At 36.7% G+C, this 23,607-nt stretch overlaps 1 protein-coding gene across 6 annotated transcripts in view; it reads left to right on the top strand.

Annotated features, from left to right (window-relative positions):
* PELI1 (pellino E3 ubiquitin protein ligase 1) overlaps positions 1–23,607 on the top strand; it is a 71,056-nt gene that overhangs the window by 29,689 nt on the left and 17,760 nt on the right. For 4 of the 6 annotated variants that reach the window (XM_036262938.1, XM_036262937.1, XM_036262935.1 and 1 more), the window contains exons 2-3: positions 19,061–19,203; positions 21,016–21,145. In XM_036262938.1, the coding sequence (XP_036118831.1) occupies positions 19,133–19,203; positions 21,016–21,145 (201 nt within the window). In that variant the 5' untranslated portion in view covers positions 19,061–19,132. Of the gene's footprint in view, positions 1–5,659; positions 5,927–19,060; positions 19,204–21,015; positions 21,146–23,607 lie in introns of those variants that run through there. The other 2 variants (XM_036262936.1, XM_036262940.1) reach the window with 2 other exon arrangements.

Below are 23,607 nucleotides of genomic sequence, written 5' to 3'. Positions count from 1 at the left end.
AAGGATGAAACAATTTGCACACCTGCTGTGGGTGTGGCTAAAAACAAAGGGACTGTGAGGAATGAGTGCTTCATTGCTTCCTTAGAAGTATTCAGAGATCATTAGAGAAGAGGCAAACTCTAGGAGGTCAGTGGTGTCCAAAGGTGAAATCAAAGCCTAGGCTACAACTAAATAAGCAGAAAAATAGGACCATAAGAAAGAAAACAACCGAAAAGACCTAGAAATTGTGAGGTAAGTGTACTTTGTTTTGTTTAGTTTTTTTTCTGGAATGATTTTTAAAAATTTTCAGGGTATTGGAAGTTTAACATTAGTCCCTGGCCTCACCTGTGATAATTGCTGGAAGTTTGAGCATTATACATGAAGACAAGGAGGTTTAAAGACACTTGTAAGCCAAGTCAAATATGGAAGAAGAGTAAGGGGTAGGTCATTTAGATTCAGGTTTATTTGACCCACCAGTGAAGAAAGATAATTAAGGTTTTCTTTTTGTATTTGAATGGCCTCCATGGTGTTATTAATCAGACAATATTGTAAATAAGGCATATGTGAAAAGGAAAAAGAAAGAAAGTTCTTTATTAAAAAGAAATCAGAATTCAGATTGGGAAAGAAAAGCTTAAAATTTTAATTCTAGCCCTTCTCTCCCTTATGAATATGGGTCTTTGTCCTGTTATAAAAATAGTTCATCATACTCAGAAAATATAGAGAGAGGTTTTGTTCTTAATGTCTTAGAGCTCTTTAAGAAAAATTTATTCCCTCAGAAGATTATTTTGTATAAACAACAAACTTGATATACATAAGGAATTTTTATACTCTTAATGCTCTTCTTAATCATTAAAGTAGTTCATAATCATAGCATATGAACTATTGACATCTTGGTTGCTCTAGGAGTTCACCAAGAAATGCACTCCCACAATTAATAAGAGAGTCAGTATGTTGGTCTAAAGAATGGCAAGCCCTTGGGTTTTGTTGTGGCACAGAGAGTCAGTCACAACTACATACTATTTAGTATGAGTATTGGACCTGTCATGTCCGGCTTCTTGAGTAGTTTCATCAGACCAAAATCACATGACCAAGGCAGGCTCACCAAATAGCAAAATCTTAGAATATGTCTACATCATTTATATAGATATGTTTTCTGGACTGGATGAGTATCCACACTGGACAAAAGCGGATACCTGAGCACATTGTGTCGCAGTAACCTACATGGGCCTGCTGCCAGCAGAATGAGCAAAAGAAACATTATGCATATTTACTGAAGAATAGCTTCAGGTGATGTGACATAGTTGTGGAATGCTGGGAAGCAACAGAATTAAACTTGCTGCTGCAGAGTAGAGGGTAGTTCATCTTGTGCCAAGGCGTTAGGTGACAAGGTATTAGACCTAGGACCACCAAAAGTGTTTTTTATATAAGACAGTATCGGCTCCTAGACTCAAGTTGACTATAAGTTTAATGGGTGGATAGTATAGATCAGTGCTTTTCAACGAGTGTACCACAGGAATTTTTAAAACATGCAATACCTGACTATTTGGTCAGGGGCACTGTCCTCTTTTTCCCTTAGGTTGTCAAATAAAACAAATGACAACAGCCAATACAACAATAACCATCTGGTGTGAATGCCCTGTTTTGAACCATAAATATATAGGACATATAATAGAGTTGCATCTTAGTGGTCACATCACATAATAAGGTTGTGTCTGATTAATTCTTGGTACCAGAAATTCTTTATTGATTTTAGAGAGAGAGGAAGGAAGAGGGAGAGAGATAGAAACATTGATTGGCCGCCTCCTGCATATACCCTATTGGGGATTTGGCCCACAATCTGGGCATATGCCCTAACTGGGAATTGAACCAGCAACCTCTTGGTACATGGGTCAACGCTCAACCACTGAGCCACACTAGCCAGGCTAGAAATTATTATATACTAGTATAGGCACCTGATTTTTTAAAAAAGTCACTTTGGAGCAAAAAGGATAGGTAACTACTATTATTATTGTTATTAGTATTATTATTGTTTTTTGTAAATCAATCAAAATTATAACTATTTTTTGTCAGATTGGCAAAAATATAATATTTTTGGTGTGTTACAGAATTTTAGTAGTTAGTTTATGTGTGCCATGATATGAAAACGGTTGAAAATCATTGGTACAGATGGTTTGCATATGTAGTTTATTGAACAGGTATGAACTATCATTTACTCTTGTGACTTAAATTAGCATGTTTTTAAAAATCTTAAATGTAATCAATCACAAAGCGAGTTCATCTTTTGGCTTTGTAGAGGAATAGACTAGTTTTTGCATAATCCTTCACCATAAGAAAACACATTTCTTTAGAGAAGGTATGGAAGAATTTGGAATAACGAAGAAAGCTTATAAGTAGCATAATCTAAAAGCAGCTAAGGTCAGTAAGCATGGTGCCTTCAGTAGCTATTTGATGAAGTTGTGTACTCCTAGCTCACCTCTGGGTACTGCTATCGTTTCTCCATGTTCGTGAGCAGCAAATGAATCTGATTTATTTTATTTTAAAGTATAAAGTGGAAAAAGTGGAAAAGATGGCGGCAGGCAGGACTGGAGGAAGGGTGAGTGTGTGAGAATGTGAGCAAGTGTGAGAGAGAGTGTGATTAGACATGAGTGTGGACGAGCAAACTTGAGCAGTGCAGAAACGTGAGGCAGAAGGTTCCTGTGCTGTGGACAGGGAGCAGCTGGCTACCACGATAAGTGGCTTGTCAGGGTGATTCTCCCCACATGGCTGGAAGGCCCCACCATCTTGGAAGATCCCTGCATTTCTCTGGGAGGAGGCAGCAGGGAACAGATTGGGCTGAGCGACCTGAGTCCACCAGTGCACCTTGCAGCATTGGACCAGTGGACCCCACTGTGTCAGTGTGGACCAGCAGTGGCGCTGTCAAGGTGCCTGCCCAGGGAAGCAGCAATTGGCCGGGAGCAGAGCACCATCCCCAGCAGCAGAGGCTCAGGAGCAGACATCCATTCCCAGGTAGCATCAGCAGAGGCTGATCAGGAGTGGTGCCCGAGTCCAAGCAGCAGCAGGGCTCCAGCAGCCAAGACCTGCCCCTGACAACTGCAGCAGCAGATTTAGAATGGGGCCTTTCCCCCAGCAGCAGAAAAGTACTGGGAGCTGAGCATCCTCAGCCCCCAACAACAGCAGAGGATTGGGAACTGAGAGTACTCCTTATGGCAGCAGCAGCAGCACAAACCGGGAGCTGACACTTGCCTCCAGCAGCATCAGCAGTGACTTATCAGGAGCTGAGCCCCACCAGGCAGCAGAACACCCCAGCAGCGCACCAGCTGGAACCATGCACCCCAGCAGCACGTACCGCGACGGACCAATACCAGCTGCCAGTTGTTAATCCTACAGGACCCACAGCAAGCAAGAGGCGCCAAGCACCAAAACAGACTGGGAGGCACAGAAGCCTTATTTGATACCCACCAACCTGCCTACACATTCCAACATCTCTCGCCAGGCGTAGAACTACCAGACTGCTACAATTGTGAAACAAACAACACCCAAATAAAAGAAAAGGAGGAATCACCAGAAAAGGAACTACATGATATGGAAGCAAACAACTTGTCAGACAAAGAATTCTAAGCGCCCTGGTTGGTTTGGCTCAGCGGTTGAAGCATTGGCCTGCAGACCAGAGAGTCCCAGGTTCGGTTCCTGCTAGGGGCACATACCCCCCCACACACATAAAAGAATTCAAAGCAATGATTTTAAGGGTGCTCAAACAATTTAGTGAGAACTACAAGCAGCTTAATGAGAACTATAAAGAGCTCAGTGGGAACTACATCAGCCTAAAGAAGAGGTAGAAGCTATGAATAAAAACCAAGTGGAAATAAAGACATAGCTGATATGAAAAATACATTACAGGGTCTCGGTAGTAGGTTAGAAGAAGCTGAAGACTGAATCAGCGAGTTAGAAGACAAGGTAGAAAGAAACACCCAAGTAGATCAACAAATGGGGGAAAAAATTAAAAAGCAGGAAGAGAGTTTAAGGGAGCTTTGGAACAATACAAAACATAACAACATTCACATCATAGGGGTACCAGAGGAGAAGAATCAGAGAAAGGATAGAGAACCTGTTTGAAGAAATAATGACAAGCAACAAAATTTCAGACATCCCATGCAACAGAATTTTCACTGATACAACACCTAAGGCAAGAGAAACAAAGGAAAAAAATTAATACATGGGACTACATCAGACTAAAAAGCTTCTGCACAGCAAAAGAAACAAGTATCAAAATGGAAAAGAAACACACTGTATGAGAGAGCATAATTGCCAACAATACATCAGATAAGGAGTTAATTTCCAAAATATATAGAGTACTTATACAACTCAACAAAAGGAAGACAAAGAAACCAATTAAAAAATGGGCAGAGGACCTAAATAGACATCTCTCCAAACAGGACATACAAATGGCCAAGAGACATATGAAAAAATGTTCAACGTCACTAATCATCAGAGAGATGCAAATTAAAACGACTTTGAGGTATCACCTCACACCTGCCAGAATGGCTGCCATCAACAAATCATCAAACAACAAGTGCTGGTGTGGGTGTGGAGAAAAGGAGACTTTGGTAAATTGCTGGTGGGAATGCAGACTGGTACAGCCACTATGGAAAACAATATGGTGTTTCCTCAAAAAATTAAAAATTGAACTGCCTTTTAACCCAGTGATCCCACTTCTAGGAAAATATCCTAAGCATCCTGAAATACCAGTCAGAAAGAATATATGTACCCCTATGTTCATAGCAGCACTATTTACAGTTGCTAAGATCTGGGAACAACCCAAGTGTCCATCAATAGATGAATGGATAAAAATGCTGCGATACATATACACAGTGGAACATCATGCAGCTGTAAGAAAGATGACCTGGAGATGACCTGGAGAATGTTATGTTAAGTGAAATAAGCCAGTCAGAGAAAGATAAGTATCACATGATCTCACTTATTTGTGGAATATAATGAACAAAATAAGGTAATAAAGAAAATAGACCCAGAGATATAGAAGTAGAGTTCAGACTGACAAACTTCAGAGGAGGGGGCAGGAGGAGGGAAGAGATAAATCAAAGAACTTATGCATATAAGCATAACCGGTGGACATAGACAACAATGCTGGGGGGGGGGGCAGACAGGAGAGTATCAATGGGGAAAAAAAGAAACATCTGTAACAAAAATAATTTAATAAAATAATAAATTAAAAATGAAAATGCACTAAAAAAATTATAGAGAAGAAAGAAGCATAATCAATTGAAAATGTGATTGAATTTTCACCTGTTCTTATGCCTGTGATATATAGCATTATATAGCAAAACCAAAAAAATCTGATTCAGTTGATAGTGCTAAAACAGCATTCTTTCTTCACGTATGAATTATATTGATTTTTTTTCTGGTTTTTTAAATGGAGTGTTCCTTAACAGATTAATATTACTAAATCTGTTCAAATAGGCTGTTACACTATCATGAAAAGGTAGTTTAGTATCTCAGCTATACTTCTGACATTTATAGAGCATTTGTATAGTTAATTAAGGCAGCCTTTTAAGAACTGAATAATCCCTTTTTAAGTATCTTCTTCCATAACTTGAAAAAAACCCATGTTAAAAATTGTTCTATGCTTTCTTCCCGCTTACTTCCGTTTCTTCCCTTTTGGGCCACAGACTTCCTTAAGGAGGAGGTGAGAGTGAAGTGAATTCTCACGTCAGCCAATAGAATCTAGAATTATATAGTGTTTACCTATTTTGCATAGCACAGGCTCACCCACACACATTAGGAGATGCTTAAGTGAAAGAACACTGTGCAGACAGCTATTCATTGTGTGATTTCAAGTGTAACTGGGAGATGCTTTAAATACTATCTGGATTTTATCCTCTGATGAGAAGGTTGTTTGTCTAGCTTGTGGTGATAGCGATGGAATAAAGAGGTAGGTGTTCTGTGGCTTAATTTTAAGTTTAACATAGTCAGTGCTTCAGGTTAAAGGTAAGTTTGTGAAAAGAATTATTTGAATCATAATTAACCAGATCATTTATATTTGTTTCATGTTTTTTTCACATTCAGCTTTAGAAGTGTAATGTCTGAATTCATTTTCTTCTGTTTTAGAGTAAAGGTTGACTAAATCTCAAGTTCCAAGGCTTTTGTGTATTTAGGGAGGCTTTACACTGTTACTCTCACCTCCCATCATAAGTCTTTAAGAACGCGAAAGAGAAATAACTAGGTGTTTATTGCCTGTCGACAGAAAACTGAAAACTCTTCATTTGTAATTTTTTTCCAATCCACGCTACAGTATTTGGTTTGTTTTGATTTGTTATTCACATGTTTTAGAATTTAATATTGTCTCTTGTTTTCTTTTGAATGATTACATTTGAGAATTATATTGCTCTCTGAAGGAAATTGGTAGCCAGAATGATGGTGCTGTTGTTTTATTTTGGTTAGCTGTTGACAGTGTATTCAGAATGTAGTTTTTTTGTTTTGTTTTGTTTTTAACAGTGAATCTTCCCCTGAGTTGCTCTCAAAGAGATCTAGGCCTTTGGGGTAACTACAGTTTACCATTTAAACATTTTCACAAGGTAGGGGGAAAATATTAAGAATTTTTTAAATATTGAGAGTCTTGCTTTATAAAAATTTTAAGTAATGTTCCTACCTGAATATTTTGTTGTTCTCCCTCTGATATGGTGGGAAAAGACTTAATAATTTTAGATCTTGTGATTTATGGGGGTGGGGAGGGGTCTCTTTCTGCTGAAAAAATGAACAGTGATAGTTCCCAGCAGTGTTTTTTTCCAAGTCATTTTACTTTCATTTAAAGAAAAGACATCAAGATTTTTTTTCTTACTATAGGAAATTCATGAAAAACTGAATCTGCTTTCTAGAATACTGACATGTTGCCCAGTTGCGTGTTTATTTTTGGTCATTTTCTAATCTATTTGTGAGGGGGGGATATACTCTTGTATATATATAAAATGGAAGTTAAGTCAGTGACGAGAAAAGTTACCAATTACAATCATAATTTAAATTGATTATTATTTACTTAATTGAGGTATTTGTAATATGAAAATATAACAATAGAGTGGAGAGAGAAAAATTATAGAAATATCCCAGCTTTATATGTATGTACTGTTTTCCTAATGAAAAGAGTTAAATAGGAATACCATACTAAGTGATTTAAAATATTCATTCTGATAAAAAAAAAAAAAAAAAATAGATGTTCTAAGCCTCCTACGCACAATGTCTCTAAATTACTGCTATAAAAATTGATGGAGAAAACATTATGATTTGGTCAAAGAAAGAGCAGCTGCTACTTTTCAGAACATTTCATGAACCAAAGAGAAAATTAGAACTCTCTCTTATAAGATGAAACTTTTGTGTATTGGTGGGATTAGAAATAGTTATTTTTTTATAATGATTTCTCTTTTGGTAGCTAATTTTACTGTTAGAAACAGTATTGGAGATTCAATTGTAATTTGAATTTTCAACTACATGTTTCTCCATACCTTTTAAATAGAGCTTATAATGGAATTGTGAAACTATAAAAGACTTATTAGTTAATGTTCCTTTAAGAGCAGGGACTACATATACTAAGTCTTTTTTTATTTAGATGTACTATTGTTTCCCCTATCAAGAATTAAACATTTATATAGCCTTCAACCTTGAAACTCACTGCAATGATTGTTGAGGCCTTTTATTGTATTTTAGGGCCTGTTATATATTAAGAGCATTAGAGTAAGTAGAATTTTTTACATAGTGTAAAGTTACTGCAAAAAAACAGATTATAACATTTGTTTAGGTTCTGAAATATAAAGATGAATCTCTGAGAAAATAATTAAATTGTAAGTGATGGGGCAACATCACTGTAAATTAATGAAGTATTACTAGGACCTACTTTATATGCCTAACTAAATACATGTTAGGGGTTTTTCTTTTAGTTTTTTTTTTCTTTATTGATTTTTAGAGAGAGAGAGAGGAAGGAAGAAGGAGAGAGAGTTAGAAATGTCGATGAGAGAGAAAATCTATTGGCCGCCTCCTGCATGCCCCCCAGTAGGCATTGGGGCCACAACCTAGGCATGTGCCCCGACCAGGAGTCGAACCGGCAACCTCTTGGTACGTGGGTCGATGCTCAACCAGTGAGCCACACTGGCCAGACCATATTAGGTATTTTTAAAAATACTTGTTTGTTTTTTATATTACATTTGTTTCTTCAAAATCACTGGCTTAAATTTCACAGTTTGACTAATTTCAAGAGACCCAAAAGTCTATGACTACTATATTTACTGAGTGGACCAAGTGGATGGCCCAACATTAAAATTTCAGCGCAGCTGTAGTCTCATTTAGTCGTCATGGCAAATCCTATGAAGTGTGGGAAATGCTGTCATTATTTTATAGGATGAGAAAATCATGTGCCTGCAGAGCTGGTTTTGCAGATTTGTTCATTTAGAGTTGGCCCTGGCTTTAGTCATAGCTTATTTAGTATTTCTTAAGTGTCTCTTCTAGTTTGAAGAAAACATTTTAACAGTGAAATAATTAGTGAGTAATCCAGGAAAATGTTTTACTTTTTGCCTTTTAAAAATGAAAGGTATATTGCCCTGGCCGGTTTGGCTCAACGGTTAGAGCGTCATCCCCCGGACCTAAGAGTCATGGGTTTGATTCCAGTCCAGGGCATGTACCTCAGTTGTGGTTCGGTCCCCGGCCTTGGTTAGGGTCATGCAGGAGGCAACCATTGTATGTGTTTCTTTCTCATCCATGTTTCTCTTTCTCCCTCCCTCCCTTCTTATCCCCCCTTTCTCCCTCCCACTCTGTCTGAAAGTAAATGAAAAAATATCCTCAGGTGCAGATTAAAAAAAAAGAAAGGTATCAAAATTATCCAGAGCTGCTGATGCTTCACTCTTATTCCTCCCAGTTCCCCTTTCTATTCCCTTTCATAAATTCTTTAATATCAGGATCCATGTAGTGAGGTAGACAGAACTCAAATAAATTCAAATACTGTTAAAGATTTCAGTATACAGCATTAATTCAGAAGCTGTGATATAATTGCATATACAAAGTGTTGTCTAATAAATCTACATCATTCAATAGTAAAATTGCCCTTATAATATTTTTTTTTAAAGAAAAACCCATAAATCATAGTTTTGTCGAATTTTGTTCAGTATGTTGGTGAATCACTTTGGTTCAGGTATTGCTCAGACAAATGGGTGGCCGCACTTGTGTAGTAACACTTTACTAACCAAAGGGGCTGTGAATGGTGCAGTTTCACATCAGCGAGAGGATGTGAGACCTGGCAGGCACTAATTTTGTGGGACCAATACAGCTTGGAAATCTTGCACCTCTGGATGGTAAAAAGGCTGAAAGGAGACAAACTTTGAATCTTGAATTTGTATTTTAATGACTTGTATTAAATGTAAAGGGCTGTTTTGTTTTCCATTATTATTGTTGTTGCTTTTCTTTTTTATTTTGAAATAATTTAGCCTTACAAAAAATATGGGGGATAAAAGGAATTAAGTTTAAATAGTAGACAGATATTCTTAGCTTCCTCCCAAGTTTAACAATCTGTATAATCAGAGTATGTTTATCAAAACCAGGAAATTAATATTGGTACAATACTATTAGCTGAACTGTAGGCCATATTCAGATTTAACCAGTGTTCCACTAATGTCCCTTTTCTGTTCCAGGATCCAGTTCATGATCCCCCATATCCCATGTAGTTGTTGCATCTCCTTAATCTCCTCCAGTCTGGAAATTTCTTTGTCTTTCATGACCTTGGTACCTTTAATGAGTACTGATAGTTTTTTGTAGAACATTTGTCAATTTGGGTTGGTCTGGTGTTTTCTCATGATTAGATTGGGGATATACATTTTTTGGCAGCATACTGCAGAACTGATGTGCCCTCAGTGCATTATAGTCAGAGGATACATGATATCAAAATGTCTCATTATAGATAATGTTAAGCTAGGTCATTTGGTTAAGATGGTGTCTGCCAGGTTTCTCCCACTGAAATTATGTTGTCTTATGCATAATTAATAAATATTTTGGCCCTGGCCGGTTTGGCTCAGCAGTTAGAGCATCGGCCTGCGGTCCTGAGAGACCCGGGTTTGGTTCCCGCTAAGGGCGCGTACCTCGGTTGCAGTTTGTCCCCGGCCCTGGTCGGTTGTGCGGGTGGCAGCCACTCGATGTGTTCCTTTCACATCGATGTTTCTCTCTCTCTCTCTCTCTCTCTCTCTGTTCCTCTCTCTCCCTCCCACTCTACCTGAACAAAAAATGGAAAAATGTCCTCTGGTGAGGATAAAAAAATAAATAAATAAAATAAAAAATAAATAAATATTTTGGAGGAGATACTTTGAGATGATTGTTGCCCTTTTTTAAAATCCATGTAACTTAGTCAATGTTTTTATAAGAACTAAAGAAAGGTCAGATTATTCGATTTCCAGGAATAATTTAACTGCCCCTAAACAATCATTACACAGTACTTTTCTTGAAGGACTTAAAACCTACATAAGATTAATATGGTTTACTCCTGGAATATAAAAATATGACCATGGACTCAGTGTTCCATTGTTTTTATTTCATAAATAAGATTTAAACTGATCAGAAAAAAAATGATTTTATTCATTTTTCCAAGTTTAAATTTTATCCAGGGAACTTTTAAATTGAACTTTGAATGATTGATCAAATTATTGAGAAAATTTAAATAGTGGGTCAGTATTATAGAAGTTTATTCCCATGTTAGGGCATTAGCATTTATGTAAACTCTTGCTCTTTCATACTTTATATGTAGTAGGAAAAGAGTTGGGGGATTTTCTTGTTTGTTGTTTAATTTAGTTTTCCAAAGTAGTTCTCTCCTTCCCCTCTCCCCCCTCCCTTTATATTTTCAGCAGTTCCAGAGTGTTGGCTAGAGTTTGAATTGTAAAACATAGTTTTCTTATCTATAAAATGAGGCTTATGATACTTTCTGTCTCATAAGGTCGTTCTGGGGAGTAATATCAGTTAATACATGTAAAACACTTATAATAGTGCTTGGCACAGAGACAGAACCCAGTGTTAGCCACTATGAAAAAAGGGTAGCATAAGCATGAGCTGACTGCCAGTGTTGGATGCTGGCTTTAGAAGATGATAGAATTTCCCATGAGTAAACTTTTAACCAGTGTTTTTGTTCCAAATAGCTATCTAATCCCTCAGTTTGGTGCTTTCTGCAGAATTTCGTTCAGGATTTTAATGGTTAAACCAAGGGGACTTTGTAGTCCTGCTTTCCGAGAAGCATATTACCATTTTAGGAACTTTGGTAATATAAAAGAATGGACAGGTAAAATAAAAATGTTTTAGTCTTTTGTTGTGTCTTTTAAAATAGATTTTCTAGATGTGGGGAATTAGTGATCATTTGGGGATAGGGTTTTGCAGGTGTATTTAAACCCCCATCCCCAGTCAGGAACACTGCCTTGCAGTTTTGTCTTGGCTCTCATTTTCCAGGGAATACATTTCCCAGGGATACATGAAGCCTTCTTTTCCTAGGCTGTCTGGACTCACTTTTAATAATGTGTTTCTTCCTGGTAGTACCAGGAATTTGCTTAGTGTAATACTCTGCTTTTTGCCTTGGGTTCCTTTCTCCCCACCCCATTTTTTAAACAAACATGCAAAGTCCACTTTACTTACTGAAGAGTTTTTTATTGTTGGTCACTACAAGGAAACAGGGTTGACAAACACAATGAACATTGAGGAAGTGACAGAGGTTCAAATAATCTCTAAAAGCATAGTTGAATAGTTGTTACTAGTCTCTGCTATATAGAGTATAACTTGTTCAGGATTTATTTTACATAGGTGTACTTTCTATTTCTAGTCTCTCTCCTAAGTGGTCTCATAATAGGGTCTCTTATTTTTATTTAGGAATCAGCCCCACCCAACCTTGTCTGGGGTGTGATTAGTGGTATCAGAAAACCCAGACTACTTAACTTCTAGGAGCTTCATTTCCCCCATTTATAAAATGAGGATAATAATTATACTTGCTGTACTTGTGATAGAAATTAAATGAGTTCATGTATGTTAAATCAGTATGTGGATTTTAGTTCTAGATCTGCCAGATGTTACCTGTTAGGCCTTGAACTAGTCACTGGCCTTTCTGACATATACACTCAGTTCCCTCATCTGGAAAATAGAGTTAATAAGACTTTCCTACTAATTTATAGGGCTATTGTGAGGGTCAAATATGAGAAAGAACTTTGCTAATTACATTCTTTTCAAGTACACTATAGACTTTAATCCAGGGTTGATTCAGATTTATATCCCTTTTGATTTAAAAAGATTCCTCCATGCTTTTCAAAGCCTGCTTTCAGTTTTTCTAGGCATGGGTCTCCTAGGTCAAGAAGACATTTTCTTATCTGGCCTCTATAGGTTAATGTTCCTCTAACAGTCTCACCAGCTCCAGTCCTTTTCCTATACTTGAGAGAGGTTGTTTTAATATTAAAATGTCTAAATGTATAGAAATATTAATAATTAATCACCATCAAGGTATGATGATAGTTCTCCCAATTCTCATTCCCAGCCACCCTCATCAGTTCTAATAGTGAAATTGCACCTACTTTTAAAGCCATTGCCTTTACCTAACACAAGGGTTAGTAATAACCCTTTAAGGCATCAGTATGATGACATTAGTAAGAAAATGTCTATTAAATACCTTACTATGTTGCAAGCACCATGCCAAAAATAGGGCAAATTTCCTTCCTAAAAACAAATTGTTGTCCCCAATTTGAGATTTAGAGTAGTGGTTCTCATATAGGGTGAGGGGTGGGAAGGTGAGACTTTTTTCTTCTTTTTTTATTGAATTTATTAGGGTGACATTGGTTAATAAAATTATGTAGGTTCTAGGTGTACAATTCTATGTGAGACAGTTTTTATTATCCCAATGAGAGATGGTATTGGAACGTGGGGGTCGGGGGTGAGGGGATAAAGGCCAGGCATACTGCTAAACCTCCTACAATCACAGGCCAGCTTCTCACAATGTTGAAATGTTAGTAGTGCCAAGGTTGAGAACCCTACTTTAGAGGAACAAATACTGTCTCTGGGAAAGATGTTGTTTTTCTAACAGGATGGAAATCAGTTATCCTTGTAGCCCTGTGAATTAGGTAGGAAAGTCTTATTAACTAGCATGTCATTTGGCTACCCAAAGAGGGGTGGGGGATAGGCTGGGAGTTTGCCCAGGGAGTGCCTTGTATCATGGGAAGAGGCACATGGACTTTACTTATTGAGAAAGGTAAAAGACACTGACAAAAGTAATAACCTCCTACTCTCACTTCTGACACTGTTGTTTCTCCTGTCCCTTCTCTCCTTTTATGGAAAGATGCTGCTTATTAATCCTGCTAATTGTGAAAGAAGGAAAAAGGTGATTAATTTCTCACTCTTATCATGAAACTGCTATAAATTTAACTCCTTTCTTTCATCAGCTAAATTGTTTTCATAAAATGGCTCCACTACCGATATACCAGCAGTTCTTTCTGTTTGAGTCATCCTTTTGAAATCAACCACAAAGGACCTCTAGTATAGATGGAAATCTATTTTATCAGAGATAATATATGCAACCCACATTATGTTTTTCATCATAAAGCATAACATTTTCATATTTTAAAACATTTTCCTTATTTTTTCCTCAACACCCCATTTGTGCTTATTTGCCCACCAAAATAGAAGTGTTAAAGATTAGTCAAATTAATGAGACTATTTCAAATTAATTTTTATTTTACGGCCAACTTTTCATGTTTTTCCATCACACACAGGAAATACGTCTATTCCAGAATATATTTCTTTGAAAATTTTTTGTTTAACATAGGAAGGTTCCTGCTGATAGAGCAGCAACATGCTTAATTTTCAAGGATTAAGTAGAGCTTCAAAGTAACATATAGTATATAGAATACAGCCTTATTATTTTAGGAAGATTTTCTTTAACATTTTTCCCCCAGTTTTGATTAGAATTAATGGTGCTATTTCATGTTCTTTGTGCTAGATCACATTGGAATAGAACTAAAAATATGATCAACTAACTTAATTGGATACCAACAGCTAGGGCCAGTAATCAAAATATTAGAATAAATTTGATTGATGTACATATGTAGTCATTTTAAGTCCTTAAGTGCATGACTTCAGGAATTGATTTTGAAGAATTCTATATCTTTTCCAGATTTTATTTATTTATTTTTTATCCTCATCCGAGGACATTTTTCCATTTTTTGTTCAGATAAAGTGCGGGGGGGGGGGGGGCATCAATGTGAAAGGGACACATCGAGTGGCTGCCACCTGCACGACCAACCAGGGCTGGGGACAAATTGCAACCAGGTACGCACCCTTAGCGGGAACCAAACCCAGGTCTCTCTGGACCGCAGGTTGACGCTCTAACTGCTGTGCCAAACCGGCCAGGTCTCTTTTCCAGATTTTAAAACATAGAGGATCTATAAAGAGAGTAAGTGCTAGAGCACTATCTAGTTACTGAGCTTTGTTAAAGATTCTACACCATTGTGAAGAGCGTTAATCTTTCTTCAGAATACAGAGATTCCCAAAACTTTTTTTGTAACAGTCACCTGTCAACATGTATTAGAACTGCAATGAAAGGTTCAAGGAGAAAATAGAAAAAAAAAACATTAAAAAAAACAACAACAACTTGGGTAGATCTCAAGGGCATTATGCTGAGTGAACAAAGCCAACCATAAAAAAATCACACACTTTCACTAACATAACATTCTTGAAATGACAAAATTATAGAAGTGGAAAACAGACCAGAGGGCTGCCTCCCTCATGACCAGGGCCAGGGACAAACCACAACTGAGGTATGTGCCCTTAGCCTGAATCAAACCCGTGACTCTTTGGTCCACGGGCCGATGCTCTAACCGCTAAGCTGAACCAGCTAGGGCCCAAATGAAAAGTTTTTAAAACTTGGGGGGGGGGGGAGGTTCAAGGAGAAATCTCTATCGTGGCACATTTTATCTGAGGTTTAAGAATGCCAGTTATATGTAAATCGATTATATGCCATTTTAAATTTAAGAAACTTCAAATTGGGTTATTTAACCAATTGGTTATTATAACCAATACTATTCAAGTGTTTTACTATAGGTTTTCAATTTTTAGATACAGAAATAAAGTCCAACTTTGAGTGTGTTTCTGTAATTGAAACTTTGATATCACTGTTAAAACATCCCAAGTTCAGGCCTTTATGGGACCTAAGCAGAGTAAGAATAAGTAAAATTAGAAATACATCGCCCTAGCCGGTTTGGCTCAGCAGTTAGAGCATTGGCCCGCTGACCAGTGAGTCTCGGGTTCAGTTCTGATCAAGGGGGCATATACCTCAGTTGCATTTCGTCCCTGGCCCTGGTCATGTCGTGCGGGAGGCAACCAGTCAATGTGGCTCTATCACATCAACGTTTCTCTCTGTCTTTCTCTCTCCCTCCCTCCTACTCTATCTGATAATAAATAGAGAAATGTCCTCGGGTGAGAAATTTAAAAAAATTGTTTTTCTTGGCTAATTTGGCCAAGGGCTCTAGAAAATACAAAATAGTGGGTATATGCCAACCCTATTCTAATTCCTGTCTAAGGTAAAAATTGTTTCTTTTGCTATAGAGACAAAAGGACTAACTCTATAGTGCTATAAGCACATTACTTGTAAATTCTTATTTTAGGACCATATGATCTCATATTTCGAGCTCCAAAATTGTCTTCAGTCTACTTTAGTCTCTTCATTTTTAGAGGTGGAGGAAGCAGATTGCTTTGTTCAAAGAGAGCTAGAACTAGAACATGAACCTTAATAGTCGCCAGCTATGCAGTATACTAATACCAGCCAACTATGGGCATTCACATTATCACTGTCAGATTTTTGCCACAACTGTGTACTTACTAATACTATTTAAATTGACTTTAAATAAATAAGCTTTTTAAGAGAAATTATTTGCTACTATAAATGGAAAACCATCACTTCCTAAAAATAGAAAATAGCTCTAAATAGGAATGCAAATTAAGACTAAGCAGTGTTACTAAATTTTAATTTAAGATTTAAGTTTAATTCTTATTAAAATTTATGTCATAAGATGAGAGGATTTTATAGTTTATTTGAATGGAGTTTTTCTTAAAATAATTCTTATGTTTTAAAATAATTTAGTAAGCATTTTTAAATTTACTAACAGTAAAAGTTAGTGAGTTTGTCTGAATTGCTAGTCTAAATGTTTATGTCATTTATAAGAGATAGTAAAGGGGGTCAGTCAAACTGACTGCGCTTTCTCCTTGTTCTTATTCATTGGGATACAAATATTCTGTATTGCCTCCTCTCTGAAACTGCTGCTGTATTTTACTGTGCTGTAGGAAAAAAAAAAAAATAGGCATTTTTCATTCATGAGTTTCCTATAAAACCTATTGGTGAAATTATAAAACCAGGAGACTTTTATGGGTCAGCATAAGAGTTTTGTTGTGAAACCTTTGTAACAAGCCTAATAGGAAGACCAAGGAGAAAAATAGATATAGGAAATACTTAGTCCCATTAAACTAGTGAAATAGATGTGAGTATTGTGGGAATTGTTTATTATAGTAATTTTTCTGACTTGTCAGAAGTGTCAGGCTTTTGTTTTTCATACTTGTGTCAATTATATACCTTTTAATTAAACTTTTTATTTTGAGATAATTGTAGATTCACATGCATTTGGAAGAAATAATACAGAGATTCTGTGTACCCTTTACCCAGTTTTCCCCAATGGTAATATCTTACAGAACCATAGTAAAATATCACAACCAGGACATTAATATTGACAAAGATACAGAACATTTCCTTTGTCACTTACTTCCCACTCCTGCCCCCTCCTTAACTCCTGGCAACCACTAATCTGTTTTTTTTTTTAAATAATTTTGTCATTTCAAGAATGTTACATAAATGGAATCATATATGTAACCTTAGAAGGTTTTTAACTTTTTTTATTCAGCATAATTCTCTAGAGATTCATCTATGTAGTTTGTTCCTCTTTGTTGCTGAGTACTAGTCCGTATAATATGAATAAAACTGCTATAAATATTTGTGTACAGGTTTTGTCTGAATGTAAGTCTTTATTTCTCTAGGATCAATGCCCAGGAGTGCAATATATAATTGTCTTAAATATTATCTATACATACATTTGAAACCACATCAGACAGTTTATATAATTTTTTGCTTTGACCTTGAGACATAATGTAGAAAGTTCAAGGAAAGGAAAGCTAATTGTATTTACTATATATTTACTTACCATATTCTTTCTTCCTTTCTGATGTTTCAGGATTCTTTTTTTTTTATCATTTGTTTTCTGCTTAGAGAATTTCTTCTAGTCATCCTATTAGGGTAGATCTGGTGGCGACAAATTCTCCTCATTTTCCCTCATCTGAGAATGTCTTGATTTCCTCTACAGTTTTTCTCACTGTAGGATTCTGAGTTGACAGTTCTTTTCTTTCAGCACCTGAAAAAAATATGCCACTTTTTTCTGGGTTGTATAGTTTTTAGTGAGAAATCCCCTGTCATTCTCGTTGTTTTTCTCCCATGGGTAAGGTGCGGTTTCTCTCTGGGCCTGCTTTCATAATAGTTCTCCGCCTTTGGTTTTCAGAAGTTTAATTATGATGTGTCTTGACATGGATTTCTTCAGGTTTATACTTTGTGGGGTTTGTGCAGCTTCTTGAATCTGTGGTTTTGTTTCTTTCCAAATTTGGTAAGTTTTCAGTCATTATTTCTTTGAGTACTTTTTCAGCTTCACCCTTTCTCCTCTCTTTCCAAGTTCCAGTGGTATAAATATGAGATCTTTTGCTGTAGTCCCATAGGTCCTTGAGGCTCTGTTTTTGTTTTTCAGTCTGTTTTCTCTTTGTTACGATTCTTGACTATATCCCTTCCATTATGCTGTTGAGACCATCCATTGAGCTTTTCTTTTCCAAGGTATTTTTTGTTTGTTTTTTGTCCAAACACATTTGTAATTGCTTATTCAATAATTTTTATCATGGCTAGTTTAAAATCTTTATCAAGTAATTCTAACATCTCTGTCATCTTGATTATCTTTTTGCAGCGTTTTAAATCTTTCTAGTTCTTAATATAAGTGATTTTCTATTTAAACCAGGACATTCTGAGACTCAGGATATTATCTAAACCTTTTTCCATTGACTTTTCTTGACACTATTTTGGCAGGGGAATAGGAGGTGCTTCCTTTTTACTGCCGATTGGACATAGAAGTCCAGATTTCTTACTCAGCCTCCATTGACACCCAAGGGAAGGAGATCCTTGTTACTACTGCTGGGTAAGGGTGGAAGTCCAGGCTCCCCATGTGGTCTCCCTGGCACTGCTAGGCTAGGGTAGAGGTGGGGGCATGTTACCAACCAGTAGGGTGGAAGTCCTGGCTCCATAGTTGGCCTACTCTGACACTACCCTAGTTGGGAGGTTGGACGTTCTCATTATGGCCTCCCCACTTGGCTCTTGCTTCTGTAGGTGGAGGTACAGCCACAGTGTGTTCTGTGGTGTTTGGCTGCAGTAGAGTGTGGTTATTGTCAAAAGTTTTCAGTCTTGCTAAAGCTGTTACTTTCTTATTTGTTTTTGTTTTGTTGGTGGTGGTGGTGGTGTTTTATTAGAGAGACTAGTCTTTTGTTGGGTTGTTTTTTTTTTTAATCTGCAGGTTGACATGTTGACACTTAATGTTGCTGGGATTCTTCAGCTCCATATCTGGAATATATTAAGCGAAAAGACACCCAAGGAACTCACCATTGTGTCATTATTTGGGCCCTGAGGTTCCTAGCTGGTCTGCCTTCTCTCCACTTTTCAGAGTCTTATGTTTTATATTTAATATCCAAGATTTTTACTTGTACTTAGTGGAAATAATGGAAAAATATGTCTACTCCATCTTCCTGGAAGTGGAAGTCCCCAGATGTACATTTTAATCCATTTAAACAGTTGTGTCAAAATACTACCATTATTGGGGGAAATATTTCGTACTTTGTATATCGTGATAATATGCATAATATTGTGCTCACAAGGTTGGCTAGAAAATATTATCTTTATTTAAACTGAAATTTATTGTTCATATCATTAATGAAAGCTTTTTCCTTCTAGGAAATAATGCAAAAGGTGTCCCAAGGCTCCTGACCAGTGAACAAAGATTTGAGAAAGACGACAGCCAAGCTCATGTTTTCTCCTGATCAAGAAAATCATCCATCCAAAGCACCAGTAAAATATGGTGAACTCATTGTCTTAGGGTAAGTTTTCTCCATCCGATGACATAAAATTAAATAATATTTAGTAACTTTAACACCTAGGTTAAAAGTATTTATAGTCTGCCTATTTCCAGAAAGGATTTAAAGCAACAGGGTAATATTACCAAATCAGGAAACTTCTAATTCTCATTTTTATGCCATCACTTATAAGTCCTCAAACACTACATAAACTTTGCCTCATCCCCAGAAAGGACAGAGCTTCTTAAAGATGAAATGAAAACTGTATTTGTCTAGAGTCACATAATTTTCATTTGACTTCTCTATTCCTTGTATTAGAAAAATTTGCCTTGGTTGGCTTTATTCTATTTTTTATAACAGGTCAGTATAATTTCTACATAGGGAAGTTGTTGAGTAAACTCCGTTCTTTTCCTTGTCAGCCACTAATTTAGGCCATTTTACAATCACATTCTCCTCAAACCTCAAAACTGTCCCTATTTCCTACCTCATTTCCCCCAAAATTGACCATGATTTTGAGGTGGGGGGGACCATTAATGAAGAGAGAGTATTAGTAAGCTACCAAAATGAAGCAGTAAAAAAATGAAGAAAAAATGCCCTGGCCAGTTTGGCTCAGCGGTTAGAGCGTCAGCCTGCAGTCCAATGAGACCCGGGTTTGGTTCCCGCTAAGGGCACGTACCTCGGTTGCAGTTTGTCCCTGGCCCTGGTTGGTCGTGCGGGTAGTAGCCACTCGATGTGTCCCTTTCACGTTGATGTTTGTGTGTATGTGTGTGTGTGTGTGTGTCTCTCTCTCTCCCTCCCTCCCTCCCTCCCTCCCTCCCTCCCTCCCACTCTATCTGAACAAAAAATGGAAAAATGTCCTCCGATGAGGATTAAAAAAATAATGAAGAAAAAAAAAAAGCATGACAAACACCTGGGTTCAAATTCTAGCTTTGCCAGTGTCATGCTTTTGACCTTCAAAAATATCTTAATTTCTCTGAGTCACTGAGGAACTTCATTCCTCTTAGGAATAACTTAATTCCTAACCTGCAGAAGTGGAGAATGATACCAATCTCAGAGTTTTTTTTATGAGAATGGGTTAAATGAGGTGATTTATGGGGTAGAACCTAAGAGTGCCTACTATATAGTAAACACCCAGATGTTTTGTTTTGAACTTTTCCCTAATAGTTCATATATATATGTATGTTGTGGAGAAATGGGCATAACATCTGAATAACAGCAGTATGTTTAACTGCTGCTTAGCAGGCATCTTAATTGGACAGGTTTTGTCAACATACTATGAATGTGCAGGTACATTCAAGTGGCTGAGACTTAACAAGCAAATCTAGAGATACCGTATTTCAAAAGTTCAGCTATTTAAAGTGTTTGGTTCACAATTAAAGGTGATTTTTGCTTTAAACAATTTCTATTGTACTTTTAAAGGTTAGATTAGCACATGCAAACGTTCACCTTTAGGGAAAAATAGAATGAGTCATAAGGAGTCAGATATGTCACTAATCAGCTCTTGATTATCTTGAGTAAAAGAGGGAAGAAAAATATAGATAACTTACAGTAATAATGGGGGGAAAAAAAAAAAAAGAATGATAAACACCAGGATCCAAATTCTAGGTTTGTATGTATAATCCAAAAGATGCTTCTCTATGACTTAGATTGTGACCAGAAGGAATCTCATTTTGTTTTATGCTCAGACAGCTGGGGATCAGCAATTGCTAAAATAATTTTAGTCACTAATAATGTACTAATAGATAATTGGGGATTGATCCTATAAGGCAAAGTAACACATTTGTTAAAATTGGGTGGTTCTTGCAAGAGATAACCTACACTTTTTCCCCCCATCAGGTATAATGGATCTCTCCCAAATGGCGATAGAGGAAGAAGGAAAAGTAGGTTTGCTTTATTTAAAAGACCTAAGGCAAATGGGGTGAAGCCCAGCACTGTGCATATTGCTTGTACTCCTCAGGCTGCAAAGGTAAAAACCAACCAAACAAACCAAAAAACCCTATAAATTAACTTGGAGAAATTGAAAGACTTGTACATATTGTTTATATTCTCTAACATTCCCTTCACATTCTATACCAGAAGTTTCCTTTTGTTTGGATGGGAGAAGACACTTTGGAGACATGATATTTGAATGGCTGCCATATGAAAAGGCATTGGACTTTGTTGTTGTTGTTTTTGTTTGTTTGTTTTTAATGACAAACCAGATTAGTGGATGTAAATGAGAAGGAAACATTCTCTTTTCTTATTAAACAGTGTGATGGTGGGTCTGGGACTTTATCTAGTATTTATAATTGTGCTGCTGTCAGCTCTGAAAAGTAGGGTGTTCTGCTGTTGCTAGAGGCCCTGGCCTAGGGTTGGTAAGGAACGTAGAGTATAAGAAGTGTATTCAGGTACTAGAAACATCTTTGGATGAGGAATTTTTTAAACTAAGGTCTTTCTCATAGATTTTATGGATGCTCTTACTTTTGTTTATTTTTTTTTGTTTTATGACCTTCATAGAGCCTTGAAAAAAGTAGACTTTCATAATTATTAAATTGAAATCAAAGCTATTAAAAAGCAAATACTAACTCTGTCTACAATATAACTTCTCAGTCTACTTACCTAATGCTTTTAGCCTCTTTTTCTTTTCCTACCAAATCTCCAGAACCTGGGCCACCATTTCAGGACACTTGGATTTTTCCTAGAGTGATAGACAATTAGGGGGAATTTTAGGTCTTCACATTTCCTATGAATTTCTGTACTTTCGGTTGTATAACACAGGTGGAGTTTTGATACTGTGATGAGTGAATAAAAATTACAAAGAGTGCCCGGCTGGTGTGGCTCAGTGGTTGAGCATCGACCCATGCACCAGGAGGTCGCCAGTTCGATTCCCAGTCAGGGCACATGCCCAGGTTGTGGGCCAAATCCCCAGTGGGGGACATGCAGGAGGTGGCCAGTCAATGTTCTCTGTTATCGATGTTTCTATCTCTCTTTTCCTCTCTATCCAAAAATCAATAAAAGAGAAAAAAATTTTTTTTTAAATTATGAAGAGTTTCTTGCCTTATGGAAGTATCTATACTTTAGCTAAGCAGCCCCAGGGTGTACATTAATGTTATATCATCTGAGGTGTATCTTTGTAGGTTAAATAACAAGAGACAGAGATTGGTGGTATATGATGCCTTGTTTTAGGTCATAGCTCCAGCCCTCAAAGTTAGTTGGATTTTTGGCTTTGTTTTATATTCATTGTGGTTTCTAAAACAGTTCTCATGCCTTGAGTAGGCCTCCTCTATTACTATTTGAAAGCTAATGAATGTAGAAAAGGGAGAGTTTCTTTTAGGTGTTTCTTTTTGCTCCTTTGAATAGAAGGGGTGTGCTAAGCAGTTGGTGGAAATGAACGGCTTATTGATCCAAACAGAGGAACTACTTTCCAGTATTTCCTCACAGGAGTTTTTTGGCATTTTGGGTGTGCCAGTTATTCTTTGTGCAGGACTGTTTTGCATATTGCAGGGCAGTGCTTTTAAGCCCTCAAATCATTGTGACAGCCAAAAAATGCACTTACATATTTCCATATGCCCCATACACAGCTAATATGACCTCTGGTTGAAAACCATTATCATGGGAAAATATTTCTAATCTCTACTTCTGTAATATTCTATTCTGTACTTTACTTTGCATTTTTACTGTCACACTCCTCATGTTTTCGTTGTTGGCTCCTTTTCATCTTTACTGGACAGCAAGAATTTTAGGGATCAAAGATTGACTCTTTCCTCTTTCAGTTTTGGAGGAATGTAATATGAGGTCATGAAGAAAACTGTTTAGTCTGGCAGTCATCTGGGATGAAGGGTTAGACCCTGCCTTCCAGCCTATTGAGAACTTGATTTAACATTATTTTTATTCTGAATCTAAGAGCAGGTTTAATACCTATTTAAAATATATATATATACACACACACATATATATGAATGATTACAATTTCAAACTACACAAAAACCTCTGCTTTTAAATCTCTTTGGCCATTAAGAATTAACTTCCAAAATACTGAGCAGTTCTGTGATTTTAAGTCAGTTGCTTAATGCTGAGTTAAAGTAATTGTAGGTTTTAAAACCTGTAAAACAATAATACAATATTTATGAATAATAAATGAATAGTAATAAAAAACAACATGCATGGGAATGATCTATGCTGCATTCTTGAGATTGGATACTTCTATGAAGAAAGGGGAGTAGGGAGGGACATGCAAACAGTCTTGATTGTATCTGGACAGTTTATTTCTTTTGAAAGATCAGAAGCAAAAATGACATTATTAAACTTTGATAAAGCTGGGTAGTTAGTACCGAGGTAGTTGTTTAATGTCTTTGTATAGTATATGAAAATTTCACAATCTTATTTAAGCTTAGAGCTATTATTTTACAGCTCTGTTTATTACAGATAAGCTACAAATTGAAACCAAGT

The sequence above is a fragment of the Molossus molossus genome, unplaced genomic scaffold, assembly GCF_014108415.1.
Source record: "Molossus molossus isolate mMolMol1 unplaced genomic scaffold, mMolMol1.p scaffold_m16_p_15, whole genome shotgun sequence".
Classification (NCBI taxonomy): domain Eukaryota; kingdom Metazoa; phylum Chordata; class Mammalia; order Chiroptera; family Molossidae; genus Molossus; species Molossus molossus.
Note: the sequence above shows the minus strand (reverse complement) of the source record. Positions and strands in the feature narration are given on the sequence as shown.